Source organism: Bubalus kerabau, chromosome 1 (genome assembly GCF_029407905.1).
Source record: "Bubalus kerabau isolate K-KA32 ecotype Philippines breed swamp buffalo chromosome 1, PCC_UOA_SB_1v2, whole genome shotgun sequence".
Lineage (NCBI taxonomy): Eukaryota > Metazoa > Chordata > Mammalia > Artiodactyla > Bovidae > Bubalus > Bubalus kerabau.
The window spans coordinates 44,866,782-44,881,231 of record NC_073624.1 but is presented as its reverse complement, the minus strand read 5'-3'; the positions used below and the strand labels follow the sequence as shown (position 1 = coordinate 44,881,231).

The following is a 14,450-nucleotide window of genomic DNA, read 5'->3' as shown; positions in this document are numbered from 1 at the left end:
AAAGAGACACTGACGTATAGAACAGTCTTTTGGACTCTGTGGAAGAGGGAGAGGGTGGGATGATTTGGGAGAATGGCACTGAAACATGTATAATATCATATAAGAAACGAATCGTTAGTCCAGGTTCAATGCAGGATGCAGGATGCTTGGGGCTGGTGCACTGGGATGACCCAGAGGGATGGTACAGGAAGGGAGGTGGGAGGGGGGTTCAGGATTGGGAACACGTGTACACCCATGGTGGATTCATGTTGATGTATGGCAAAACCAATACAATATTGTAAAGTAATTAACCTCCAATTAAAATAAATAAACTTTAAAGAAAAAAATAAAGCAACAAATAAAATCAAGCTCTGTCTGGCCTCAAGAACCTATTTACATCACTTTACTATTCAGGACAATGGCCTGGAGAAGGGAATGGCAAGCCACTCCAGTATTCTTGCCTGGGAAATCCCATGGACAGAGGATCCTGGCAGGCTACAAGTCCATGGGGTTGCAAAGAGTCAAACACGACTGAATGACGGAGCATGCACTCACGCACCCACACACACCATTCTATAAGAACATTTTAAAATATCATTCCATGACAATGTCTATGAAGGAGAAAAAGGTAAGTGATGAGGATTTTAAATCCAAGCCAGTATTATTTTTCTACATGGAATATAATACTTCAGTTTCTGGAATTGCAAAAACATAGTAATGTGCATGGGAAAAGGAGATAAATGTAAAGCACAGAAAATTTTGGACTTCCTTGGTGGTCCAGTGGTTAAGAATCTGCCTTCGAAATCAGGGAAGACAGGTTCGATCCGTGATCAGGAAACAAAGTCCCCACATGTCTCAGGCCCATGCACCACAGTTAAAGAGCCTGTGTGCTGCAATGAAGACCCAGTGCAGCCAAAAATAAATAAATAAATATTTCTTTAAATACAGATAATTTATTTGTAATTGAATATGTATATTCATATATCAATCAACATCTTATACTCAAATGATTTTCAAGCACCTCAAAAAGTGTATAGTGCAATAATTTTTAAAATTTACACAATGCATGATACAAAGGCACTAGATTCTCCACAAAGTTACAAAAAGTCAATTCTACCAAATTTCTTTGATACATTCATAAGTTTAAAAAACACTAAACATTGTGCTTCCTTAGGCACTCAAGTCACTCGGAAATTTTTGTTTCATGCCAGGCCACCACCTTCAGGATCCTTTTGCTCAGCTGAACCTGGGTCCAATCAGAGGCAAGCTAATTAATCAAAATGCCTATAGATGAGAGGTTACATTCAATTAATTATTTATTGAGCACTTACTAAAAATCTCATTGCTAGGTTCTGTGGCAGAGAGAAAGAATCTTAATATTCATCTCCTATGAAGCCAAGAATGTATAATGAAAATCCACCAAGTTGTTCCCTCCCTTCAGCTTCTCTGGCCATGAGACAGAAGATCTGACAACATTATGTAGCAGCTGGAGTCATCCACCAAGAACATAATATTTTAACTGATGTACCAAAAGCATACATGAAAAACAGTCATGAAAGGAACTGTTTTGAAAGCCTCTGCATGAACAAATTGCTCATTGCTAGCCCTCATGGTTGTCCACCTGGTTTCCATCTCCCACACCATATTTGGTGTCTTTTAAAAATAAACACACTCATAATATATCCAAAATAACAGATAAAAATGAACATCTGCATTAAAGATAAGCAGTCTAACCCTCACTGTTATCGAAAGTCCCCTTCAAAGTATGGTGTTCAGCACTTACATGTTCAGAGCTTCCTTCTCCTCTTCTGATTCAGCCTCAATGCATGTGGCTACTGATAAGCCTGCTACCATTGCCTTGGCAGCATATCCATTTGCTAAAACCCATGGTTTATATTACATTTTCTATCTGCTGGATCTCTTACACTAATTTAGGAAATGTTTTACTTATTTGTTTATTTAATCTGTGCTGGGCAGCTTGCAGGGATCTTAGTTCCCTGTCCAGAGATCAAACCCAAGCCCATGGCAGTGAAAGCATCAAGTCCTAACCACTGGATCACCAGGGGATTTGGGAAAATATGTTTTAAGCAACAGATATCAGTAGCCTACAAACAGTAACAGGAAAATATTTCACAAGAGAAGACACTGATGAAAATGTGTTAGAGTTTATTTTTTAAATCTGAACCAAAGAGTTTGGGTGCCACTGAGGTTCTCTATGAAAATTTTATTTCTGCCATAGAAGATATACTGTGTTTAGTCTTACTTTCTGGATTTTTGCATATTGGAATTTATTTATGGTTAAAAACAGTAAAGATTATGCTGAGGAAGACCTAACTATAGTTTTGAAAACTATAAAAGATTAGTGTTTTAAGGCTATAGTATGTAAATCAAATAAAATGCAAGTTTAAAACTAAAGAGTTTTTGAATCCTTATCATAGGTTTCTTTGATGGAAATTGTAGCCTCATAATTGTTATCTGTTATTTATAGTCCACTTGAATCTTCCTGCGGTTTTACCTTTTTTCTTTTATCAGATTCTGTTGGTAAATGAAAAACAGAAGAGATGGAAGAGTTTTCAAAACTGAACCTAAATACTAAATAGTAGCAGATTGTAGAACACCCATATACCACAAAAGTATTTATAGCATTTAATTTCCATGCTTCAATTTGTTGGGTAGAAACTACATTTAATAGTTATCTCACAGAGATTGCTCACAATTTAGGAAGTCAGCTAGGCAACTTTCCTAGGAAATACAAAGAACATGAAAGGGCCTGCACTCTACTGGAATAGAAGCACATTTAAGACTGTCTTGGAGCACAGTGCCAGAGTCTGCATTCCTTTACCCTATAATTAATTATTGATGTTGCAATAGGGTTCTCACCTCCATAGATATTCTTTCAATTAATTTATATGTTTATCTTATTTTCAAAGGAATTATTCTAATGAATCATTGAATTCTGAAAGTATTCAAAATGACCTCAGTTTAGTTGTTTTTTATTTACAGGGACTATTACATAGCTAACTAGTAGAATACCTAGAATACTAACAGTTGTTGAACACTCATTATATACAACGTAATTATACTAAGTGCTTTTATACATGATTCATTCATTCATTCAACATATCTCTATTATCTACTATGTGCACTATTCTAGGTCTTGGAGACAACTGTAAACAAAACAAAGAACCTGTTTTCAAGGAGTTTACATTCCAGTTGGAAAATAATAATCAACAGTTATAAATATAAAGCATGTGTATGAAAATAAGTGCTGTGAAGGAAAATGAAGCAGAGAAGGGAGATAATGAGTGACTCTGTGTGTGTGCAAGCACATGTGTGTGTGAGAGAGAGACAGAGAAACAAAGCATCTCACCCAAATGATAAGTTAATATATGAACAAAGACCTGAAGGAGGTGAGGAATACAAAAGTGGAACTCAGTGGGATGTTTGTTAAAGAGTATTGAACAATGATTCACTGGGTTTTTCTTATGAACCACTTATTTAATTCTCACAGCAGCACTTCATGGTGGGTACTTTTATTACTCCCATTTTATAGGTAAGAGTATTAAGGCTTAAAAATATAAAGACACTTGCTTAAGGCTACACTATAAAAGGACAAGCTAAGATTTGAACCCAGATATGCCTCATTCACAAATTGGTGCTTTTAACCATCCTGTCAAATCACCCAACTACCCATTACCAAGATTTCTACGTTCTCAATAGGATATTAGGCTAGTCAACTACAACATCATACTTGAAAAAAAAAAATCAATTTGAGAGGAAGAAAGTAAATGAAGTTTGGACCAATCAAATAAATAAATGAGAAACATTCCTCTCCACTCCCCTGCTGAAGGATCTATATGGAGGCAGAGCTGACTTTATTAGGCACAAAAACCAAGGAATGGCCCAGCTGACCCTGTGGGACAGGTACTTAAATTATCTTTCAAAGCAGCATTTACAGAGCTGCCAGAGGAGGCTACCAGGTGAGTGGTGGGGGGGAGGAAGAAGAAGGGGACAGGAGGGAAATTCGATGTTGGAATTCTCCATCATCACTTCCCCTTCAGTTCACCCCTCTCTTTTTCAGTTGAATCTCAGCACCAGGTTTGGATATTTACATCTGGCTATATAATTAAGTTCTTCACAAGGTATGCGTACCTGTGTGCTAAGTCACTTCGGTTGTGTCCAACTCTTTGCGATGCTATGAACTGTAGCATGCCAGGCTCCTCTGTCCATGGGATTCTCCAGGAAAGAAAACTGGAGTGGGTTGCCGTGTCCTACTCCAGGGGATTGTCCCAAACCGGGGATCAAACCCATGCCTCTTACATCTCCTGCGTTGGCAGGCAGGTTCTTTACCAATAGCGCCACCTGGGAAGCCCTCCCAAGACATAATCTACTTTAAGACTAGTCCTACTGGGATAGGACTTCCCTGGTGGCTCAGACGGTAAAGCGTCTGTCTACAATGTGGGAGACCTAGGTTTGATCCCTGGGTTGGGAAGATCCCTTGGAGAAGGAAATGGCAATCCACTCCAGTACTATTGCCTGGAAAATCCCATGGAAGGCCTTATAGTGTGCTTTAAGTGTGTGTGTAGAGACAGAAGGATATGCCGTAGGAAAATGGAGCCAGAAGAAGCTGTGTTCTCTAGCCACCAGAAACCTGAATAAGTGAGGTTCTGTAATAACTGAGTGATTTGCGGGAGAGTGGACATAGAATCCCAAGTAATCAAATGGAATTTATCTTATTACTGGGGATAGATGTTTTTTCTTCTGCCTCTCAAGTCCAAAGAGGGAAAGCAGGATGAGTGACTTAATTTGAAAGCTTTAAGGTCAAGGGCTCTTTCTGTTGAGTTTAGCTCATCATGTTCTCTGTAGTTAACGAAGTGTGAAACACAACTAATAGCAATACATTGTGGAATACACGACCGAAAAGTCATAGACTCCTTCCATGGGATCCCTATGGAAGGGATGCGATCCCTATCATAAAAAGGACTTTAAAAGTATCAGCTATTGAAAGCTTGCTTGCTCTTTTATCGGAGCTTCTCTGTGTGGGAGTGTTCATAAGAGAGGAGTGGGTGAGCAAGAGTGTACTGGGTACAATTTGTGTATGTGCAAGAGAAAACAGAAACTCTCAGTAAGGAAGAACATATGTTTCCGGGACTGCATCTGTGCAAAAAGGACATAGTCCCTGAAACTGTACTAAGTGGGGGTGGGGGGGGGGGACTATTTTAAAAAGTCATTTATTTTACACAGGTCGTCTTCTCGGCACATTTCTCTCCTACTGCCTTTTGACGCCTGATCAAATAGCCCTTCTCATCTCAGATCCAGGAAATGTTTCGAACAGTCTGACAGAGCCTGACGAACCAGACACACTACTCCCTCGGAGATCCCAGAGGCAGACCTCGGCCCAAGAACAGCACTGACCCTCCAGGGAGCAAGTGCCTGCAGGTCGGCCCCGGCAGTCAGATGGAAATCACATCCTTCTCGAGGGCTAGGCGGAGGCCGGGCGAAGCATAGAGAGCGGGGTGCGGCCCCGGCCCGCAGGATCCGAGGTGACTCGGAGAGTGTGCACACCCCACGGCGGACCGCGCCCCTCACCCGCTTCCTTGTGAGCAAGCAGTTCAACTCGCCAGGTGTCGGCGCGCGAGGTCCGCTCGGCCCAGCTCCCTAGCCGACTGCTACGCGCGCTAGAGCCACGCCCCTCTCCGGCCTGAGACCCAGCTCCGGCCTCCAGAAGCCCAGCTCTCCTCAGCTCTGGCCTCTCACCAGCGCGGAGGCGGGGCCGGAGGAGGGGCTGGGGCGGTGGGGCGGGGCTTGCACCGGTGCCGGAGGCTCCGCCGCAGCTTCTCCCGCAGGTCTCGCGGCAGGCAAGCGGCTTGGTCCCTAGCTCCGGCCTCATGGCTGCTCCCGGCTCTTCGGCGGAGTGCGGCTACATCCGGACAGTCCTGGGCCAGCAGATCCTGGGGCAGCTGGACAGCTCCAGCTTGGCTTTGCCCTCCGAGGCCAAGCTGAAGCTGGCGGGGAGCAGCGGCCAGGCGGTCAAGAGCCTGCGGATCCAGGAGCAGGTGCAGCAGACCCTGGCCCGGAAGGGCCGCAGTTTCGCGGGCAACGGTGAGTGGAGCCCCGCTGCCCCCTACACCGCCCTCATCCTGCCCTTTATCCCTCCCCTAACCCCCGTTCACCCTCAGCGCCCAGTTGCTTCCTCTTGCTTCTTCCTGAGGGTGCAGGACCCGGTGTTCTGCACACCTGTTGGTTGCCGGCCCATTGTACGGTCAGTCGCACCTCCATACTCAGACCAGCTTACTTTGGAAAAGCACTCTTTCTTAAAATAACGTCTTACTCAGATTTATCATGTATGTACCTACGTATATTAAATGCATATACGTGTGTATATATATATATTTGAAAAGATTTCAGTCCAAGATTTTCACCCCTTCCTTAACCTACTCCCCTAGGCCCCCCACCCCCCACCCCAGGGGACTTCATCTGGAGGTTCCAGGAATTTGTAAACGCTTTGAAATTCTGTGCAGAAATTTGATATGATCACTTTTTTTCTGGGAGAAAGCGCCCCTAGCTTTTATTAAAAATTTTAAAGGATCTGTGACCTCCATAAATATTTTTAAAAAGAAAACCTGAAAGTACTGGCTCTCCTACAACCTATAAATTGGGATTGTGGGCCTTGCCCAGATACTTCGGGGCACTCCACCCAGTGTATGGAGCGAGTGGTTTCATCGAGGAAGTGAAAGGTAGGAGACTTTGGGCTGGGGAGCCATCACACCGCCCCGCGGGTTGACTAGGAGGAGGAGAAAGAAAGGGACTTTGACCCGGCCAGCAGCAGTACCGCCTGCCTTGCTTGCTGTGCCCCGCCAACGCACTCGTGAGCACAGCGCTGGTATTTCCAAAAAAATTAAACTTTGGAAGTGAACAAGGTTTGGTTTTGTTTTGTTTTGTTTAAATTATATTAGTAATTGATAGTCAAGGAGGTGGAAGGGGGAGAAGATGGCAAACCAGTTCTGAAAATTAGAAAACGTGAAATACCTTTTCTTTCTTGCTAAAAGTCATATGATCAGAGCCCCCCCAGTAATTATTTTATTAGTTGTTTTAATTTTTTAATATAAAAGTATTCTAGGCTTATTATGAAAAAGAGAAGAGGAAAGAAACAGTTAAATTGGGTTACCAGTTGTTTTATGCAATGTTGAACTGTTTCTCTAGGAAGTTAACTTGAGAAATGACAAATGTAGAATCGATTAGGAAAAAGAAAAATGCTTGCAGATCAGATCAGAGATCTAAAATAGCAGAAACTGAGAAGCTGTATTGTTTTCCATTGGTGTAAAATAATTTTAAAGGGTCAGGCAATCAATATTTACATACTTGAAAAGTAAAGAGAAGCTGTTTAATGATTAGAGTTGATTTATTGTGTGCCTACTATGTGCCAAGAATTGGACTTTGTGGTGTGTATTCATTATGTTATTCATGTTTCCAGGAAAAAAAAAAAAAAGTGCTTGTGAGGTTAAGCAGTTAAGTAACACTTAATTTCCCACAGATAGTAAGTAGCAGAAAAACTCCCAAGCCTTAATTTTTAAACTACTCATCAGTTACGTTGTTAAGCTTTTTGGTAATTAATACAAAGTAGGATTTTTATTAGACCCAAGCCTGTCTATGGTCCATTCGCATTTTTCCTTTAAATATAATTGATATAGTTCTGCGAGAGCAGAGACATCTCAGTGACACAGAACTGCCATAGCACGTGGAAAAAAAGAACCTAATTTACATTTAGGAATCTGACTAAAGACCCCAGGACAACTGAGGCCAGTTTTTGACCAGTGAGATCATTATACCCCTTTAGTCTGTGCAGATCCAGTGCTAAACTAGAGCCAGACTAGCTGCTTCTGCATAGGGGAACACAAGGAAGGCACATGAAATATTTTTCCTACCCTTTGAGAATGGCAAGGAAGAGCAACCAGACATCAACTGTTCAGTAAATACAGGGAATGAACAAAAGGAAAGGGAGCATTGCTGAGCATCTACTATGTGCCTAACCCTGTTCAAGATTACATTTGCATTTTATTATATCCTTCAAATAGTTATATGAGATAGATACAAGGATCCATTTCACATAAGAAAAGTCTGTCAGTCTCTCAACATTTATTGGACGCTTAGTCCCAAACCCACACATGATTTGTTCTCTTGAAAATGGTACATTCATGTTGTGTGGTGAATTCAAGAACTTTCTGTTGTGGCTAGTCTTCATTCAGGGCATTGTGCAGGTGCTGAACTAAACATACACTCTTTTTGCTTTAAAGCAAGGAGTTCAAAGTCTGTAGAAGAAAAATGCTCTCTAAAAAATGTGTTTATCAAATAAAAAATGGCAAGCTACCCAAAGGAAGAACAGCCTACAAATTATGGAGTTTAAAAGTATGAGTTAGACTATTATCTGGAGGGAATTTTGAAAAGTTTTTTGGAGGAATGGGGATTTTAGGTCTCAAAAAATCAGTAAGATTGGACATAGGTAATGGGTTGAAGGAAGAGTGTTCAAGGGGGAACAGCATGAATATTACACAGTTCACAGAATTGATATGGTAGAACAAAGGGCCCTGTCCTGATGCTTCTGCTGTAACTGCTTGAGTCCAACTAAGGAACAAAGCTTCTGAGACTCAAAGAGGAAATTAGCTTCAGAGGAATTTAGCATTAACATACTATGGAACAATTACCAGGAGTGGTTTGTGTATATTGTTAAAGTTCTTTGAAAAAGTCTGGGGGCTTCTTATGGTTGTGAGTGTTGTTTCAGTGTTACTGTCCTGTCTCTAAAGTTGAAACAGACAGGGGATTGTTGAAACTGTGGTGGTCTGGAAAGAATCCTGTATCAATATAAATTCCAGGAAGAAGTGACCCTAATGTTAACTGCTTTTAGCTCCAGGGCTCTGGAGAATTCTGAATTGTTGACATACCTGTAAGATTGAAGCAGCAGATAATCTTCTGAAAGCAGAGATGAGATAAATATGACCGATTTGTTGATAAATACCCTGCAGGGTTCTTTAACTTGTCAGCTTCTCTCTAATTCCTTTATATAAGTGAGTGGTTTTCATTGTAAATTACTCTAACTTTTGATGTTATTTTTAAATTGTGTTGAACATTTTAAAATTGGCTGTAACTCTTGGGGGTTGGGGAGACGTAACTGAGGTCTATAGCAGCATTGTGAGATGAGTCTGTATTGTAGAAAATTTTAATTTTTTTATAAAAGTTAAAACTCATTTATGAATTGCAAGTACATTATTATATTAACAAAGGGAAGAATTTTAAGTGTCCATATCCTATTTATTACATTTACCTTGAAAATATGATTACTTTACTTATTATAACAGTTCCCCCTTGGGTGCCTGGGTAAGGAAGTCATGTTTTAAGTTATCATATGTAATACTTATAAACACAATGAACAATATCCTAATAAAATTTGCAACTTTGGAAATCAACCAAAGGCATGCTGTTTACTTAAATGGTTTTCCTTGCCAAGATGTTTTGAATATCTGTGATCGGAAGGATTTTGGGGGAAAGGACTGAAAATTGGCTAAGGTAGCAAAAAAGGCAATTAATAGGTATTATTGCGGCTGGGGGTTGAGGGTGAGGGTTATTGGACATTGTTTAAATCCTGTGTGAATTATTTGTTGCCAAAAAAGGAATTCCAGGAATGAAGCAATTCTGGAAGCAAGGCAACTAGTCCTTTACAAAGTGGGAGAATTCTGGAGAGAAGGAAAAAAAGTTAGATGGTGGGGTGGCAGGAACATGGCCGTGTTGCTGTGAATGTAAAGTATCAGTAGTGCCACCTGATTTAATGTACTTCCTTGTCTGCCTAGTATATAATATAGCCTAGTGTCTAGCAGATCAACTGCAAGGATTAAAAAAAGTGTTTTTATTTTTTTCCAGAAATTCTTCCAATTATAATTAGTCAAAGGAAATAGAATGTTAACAACATGGTGATTACAAAAAAAATTAACTCCTCATCCCTAGATAATGGTGAAAACACATCTTTTATGGACAAGGTCTTGAGTGAGGGCATGAGTAGCGATGCTTCAGAGTCAATTGAAATTTAACAGTGTTTGATTATAAAAGTACATTGCTCTATGTCCCAGATAAGGTATCAGAAATTACCTTAAGAGAATACAACTGTTCACTTAGACTTTTTAAAGACTGCATTAATGTTATTTATGCCCTGTGTTAGTAAGTTCCAGTCATGAGAACAGAGGGTAGCTCACTTGAGCTAGATATTCTAGGCATATGCTGTTCACCTTCTCCTAACTGTTTTGGATATCAGCTTTAAATTTTTTTCCTATAAAAAATAAGGCTATACATATTATCTTCAAACATTAATTTTACATTCAAATTGAATTTCTGGTCTGATCAATAGAAATTATTAAAAACTTTTTTAAAAATTTTCTGAGAGAACAAGCATATCTTTGATAATAATGAAATACAAATAACAAATATGTTGCTAAAACCTCTGGAATTTATATATCAGACTTGATTAATATTGTCTATAACAAGATCATTTGGTACTATCTCAGATGATATTCAAGAATTTTAAATTATACAATTCTGAGGTAAATGTTGGACTCCAGCTATTTTGTGCATGTACACAAATGTATGAAGACATAAATATCATACTCCTTCTGGGAGAGTAAATAGTAAAAAGAGTGTTGCAAATGGGAATAGACAATTAGTAGAATTACAATTAATAGAATATTTAATCTTTGTATTAGAGTGAACCATCCCCTGACTTATTAGGATAAGAACAATAAGCAGAATTTTAGGTCCTCTTATAATAGATTTACTGAAAAATCTATTGTGTATCTTTTGTGTAATTCCATTAATGGTGACCGGATATAAGACATAAAAACAGTTGCTCTGTTATTAAGAAAAGTGCTTAAAGATGAGCCGAGGAGCCCATTCAATATGTAGACTTAAATGAAAATGCATATTCAGAAAAAAGAACTTGAGCATTTGAAAACACAGCTTGCTATTACCATTAAAAGAATTCACATACTTGTGTTCTTGGAATAGTCAGCTTTAGGCTTAAAAGTATTAATTGGCCAAAGCATCATAACCAAAGTTCTGCAACTCCTTGATATCCAGAAGAAAATACTACTCACTAGAAGCTTAATAAATTATTCCCACTAAATCTTTAAATCTCACTAGTATGGTCACAGGATGGTGGTGAGGAAGATCACATCGTAATTATTGTATCTTGATGATCTTTTCTTTTGAAGGAGGAATATAAATTTAAACTTTTCTTGACAGATCATAGGAACTTATCATAGAATATCAAAATATTACAGATAAATAGACACACCAAAAAGATAAGAGAATGACAGTAAATATATATTATGCAGATGTAGAATCAACCTTGCCACAATGAACATAGTCAGCTTTTCTAATCACTTAGAAAGAGTCTGCCTACATTTCGGGGAAATTTTTTTCTTCCTCTCTTTATTTCCAGAATGACAGAGAAACAATAGGAAATATTTGAGCACCTTCTATCCACCCTAAGACAAAAGTGTATATGTAACTGTCATCCTCCCATTTTGGCTCCACTGTGGTGATCCACAGGAAGGATTAAATGCAGATTGAATATGTGTAACTAGGATATTTTGAATGTACAAGGAAATATTGACTGATCATCCACTAACATGTCAAGTGCTAATGTAGGACTGCCAGAAATGGTAGTAAAAGATGGATTCTATGTTAAGAAGGTAAAAATTTACTTGGAACATAAGACCTCTTCCTGCTTATACTGGCCTTACTCCAATTCATTCTCCACCTAGGTAGTAAACTTTCTAATCTCAGCACTCCATTTCCTGATTTAAATGTCTTCAGTTTCTTGCTGTTCTCTACAGGAGTGAAATTCCTTATTCAACATGGCATTTCAAGTTCTCTATGCTCTGATGCCTGCATCTTCTCAAACTTGGTCCTATCACCACTGTTCTGGCACACAACCAAACGCCAGCAATTTATCTTGCTCAGTTCCTCTCCCTACTACTACTGTGACTCCCCCTTCCCTTCTCTTGGCTGGCTTAACTCTTAAAAGCCCCTCAAAACTCAGCTCAGTTTGTGCCCCTGTATAGGCAGCTTTCCCTCATCCCTCCACCTCATAGTGTCAAGTTAAAGATCCAAGTTAAAGATTTGATCACTGTGAGTCAAACAAGATGTTTCAACAGGGGAGAAACATAAAATATGTGGGGGTTTTCTGAAAATACATTTGGCAGTTTTGGTGGATTTAAAGAAGGGACAGAAGTTATGAATCAGCTGGGAGAGAAGAGGTTAGCACTGGCAAGTGAAAGGTAGTGGAAATATCATGATTTAAGAGTTACTACCAAAACTTGTAGAGTTTTTTAAAGGAAAATGTTCTATAAATTCATCTATTTGACTATTAGTTGCATCATTGTGAGTATAATGTGTTATTTGTCATTGCAGTTCTAAAGTTTTATAAATAATCATTATGAGATATCTCAGCAAATGAATTGGCAGGAATGCCAAAGTACAGTGATAAATTATAGGAATTCCTATAGATTTAAAAAATTCCAGGATGTATCAACTTAGTATTTTACCAATATGCTAAATTACCAGTTTATAATCACAAATTTTATAATCACATAGTATGGCTACTCAAAGTATATGATATAGATGCCTGCAGTATAGAAGGAACTTTTAAATGTGTGTTTTGTGGTTATCTAAAGCAATAATTTGAGGAATATCTCCAAAATGTCATAAACTGATATCATAAACTACATAAAGGGACTCCAAAAAAATAAGGACTTCTGGCGGCTGGTTAGTATATTAGTGGGTGATAGCCACTGACACAGTGGCACTTGGAGTTCAGGGCCCTTTCTGCCAGGATTGTTGGTCTGTCTCTGGCATATTCAACTTTGAAGCCAGCTGTGGTCACCACTGTACTGCCAACACTGACTCCTGGCATATTCCACTTGGTAAGAACTCATAGCCAGTACTTTCCATATACTCAATACACTGAGTTGTTCCTCATGGTTGATCATGTGAGCTTTCTTAACTGGTCATTTACAGCACCACCACGTTTTGCTAATTTTTTCATAATGCAAGACATTAATAGACTCTAGTCTTCTTTAAAACAATTCCACCATAGTTTTTTCAACCAACAAATTCCACTCATTTTCCCAGCCTGAGCAAGTGCTTACCTGAGTTGTATACAGGGTTGTGGAACTGTGTTTTTCATGAATATATTTTTCTTAGAAGGTAAAAACAGAAGGTAAAAGAAATAATTTTTTTTAATGTTAAGTCAGGGAAAATGAATTCTGTGTTACATGACCACACAGACAAAGAAAAGTTCTTCACTAACTCAGGAGTACTGATGTATGGTTCTTAGTGAAACTTAAAGAGTTAGTCACTCAGTTGTGTCCAACTCTTTGCAATCCCATGGACTGTAGCCTACCAGGCTCCTCTGTCCATGGAATTCTCCAGACAAAAATACTGGAGTGGGTAGCCGTTCCCTTCTCCAGAAGATCATTCCAACCCAGGGATCGAACCTGAGTCTGTTAATGTCTCCTGCGTTGGCAGGCAGGGTCTTTACCATGCAAGCCACCAGGGAAGTCCATTTGGTTCTTGATGGGTCCCATTTTGTGTTTTCTTTTAGTACCTACTTTTGTTAGTAAATGATTTTAAGGAACTTTTTAAATATGAATTGCTATACAGATTCCTTCTAATAAGTTTCAAGACGTCATGTAGTTAAATCTTTTTTAAGGTATGTGGAGAAAGAGAGATGTTGTTACCCAGAGGTTGCTGTGAAAAGACCAAAGAGAAGAAGGTGATACTTTTAGACTTCCAGAGTCTAGTCTCTTTCCATCAAAAAGACCATTGTGAATTCACACAGTGAAGGCAACTGTTTGTGATTGAGCACAATAAATTGTAGCATTTAAATCAACACTGGTAGTGAACACATACTGATTTCCATGAGTACCTGTTTTCACAGGAATTTCTTATACCGCCATCTCTACACATTCTTCTTTTAGAGCTGAATGTGAACCAAATCAGTTTTTCAACAATGCTTAGCTCTTGCCTGGAAAAATCCCATGAACGGAGGGGCCTGGTAGGCTGTAGTCCATGGGGTCGCTAGGAGTCGGACACGACTGAGCGACTTCACTTTTCACTTTCATGCATTGGAGAAGGAAATGGCAACCCACTCCAGTGTTCTTGCCTGGAGAATCCCAGGGACGGGGGAGCCTGGTGGACTGCCGTCTATGGGGTCGCACAGAGTCAGACACGACTTGAAGCGACTTAGCAGCAGAGAGTGCTGGAGGCTTGAAAAAAAGATGCTTTTCTGAATGTGAATGCTACTCTCATCTCTCTAATAAACACAAGTTATTTAAAGGTGTTTGTTTAGCAACTGTATCACCTGTTAATGCTTGCCATAAAGGAAGCTGTGTTTGATTTTTTTTTTTAATGTCCCAGATACAGGT

The 14,450-nt window shown here is 39.4% G+C and overlaps 1 protein-coding gene across 1 annotated transcript in view; it reads left to right on the top strand.

Annotated features, from left to right (window-relative positions):
* The first annotated feature begins 5,829 nt into the window (after positions 1 to 5,829).
* The window catches only part of PKP2 (plakophilin 2), an 81,349-nt gene continuing 72,728 nt past the window's right edge, over positions 5,830 to 14,450 (top strand). Inside the window, exon 1 of the mRNA XM_055573853.1 lies at positions 5,830 to 6,081. Within this exon, the coding sequence (XP_055429828.1) occupies positions 5,868 to 6,081 (214 nt within the window). The 5' untranslated portion in view covers positions 5,830 to 5,867. The remainder of the gene's footprint in view (positions 6,082 to 14,450) is intronic.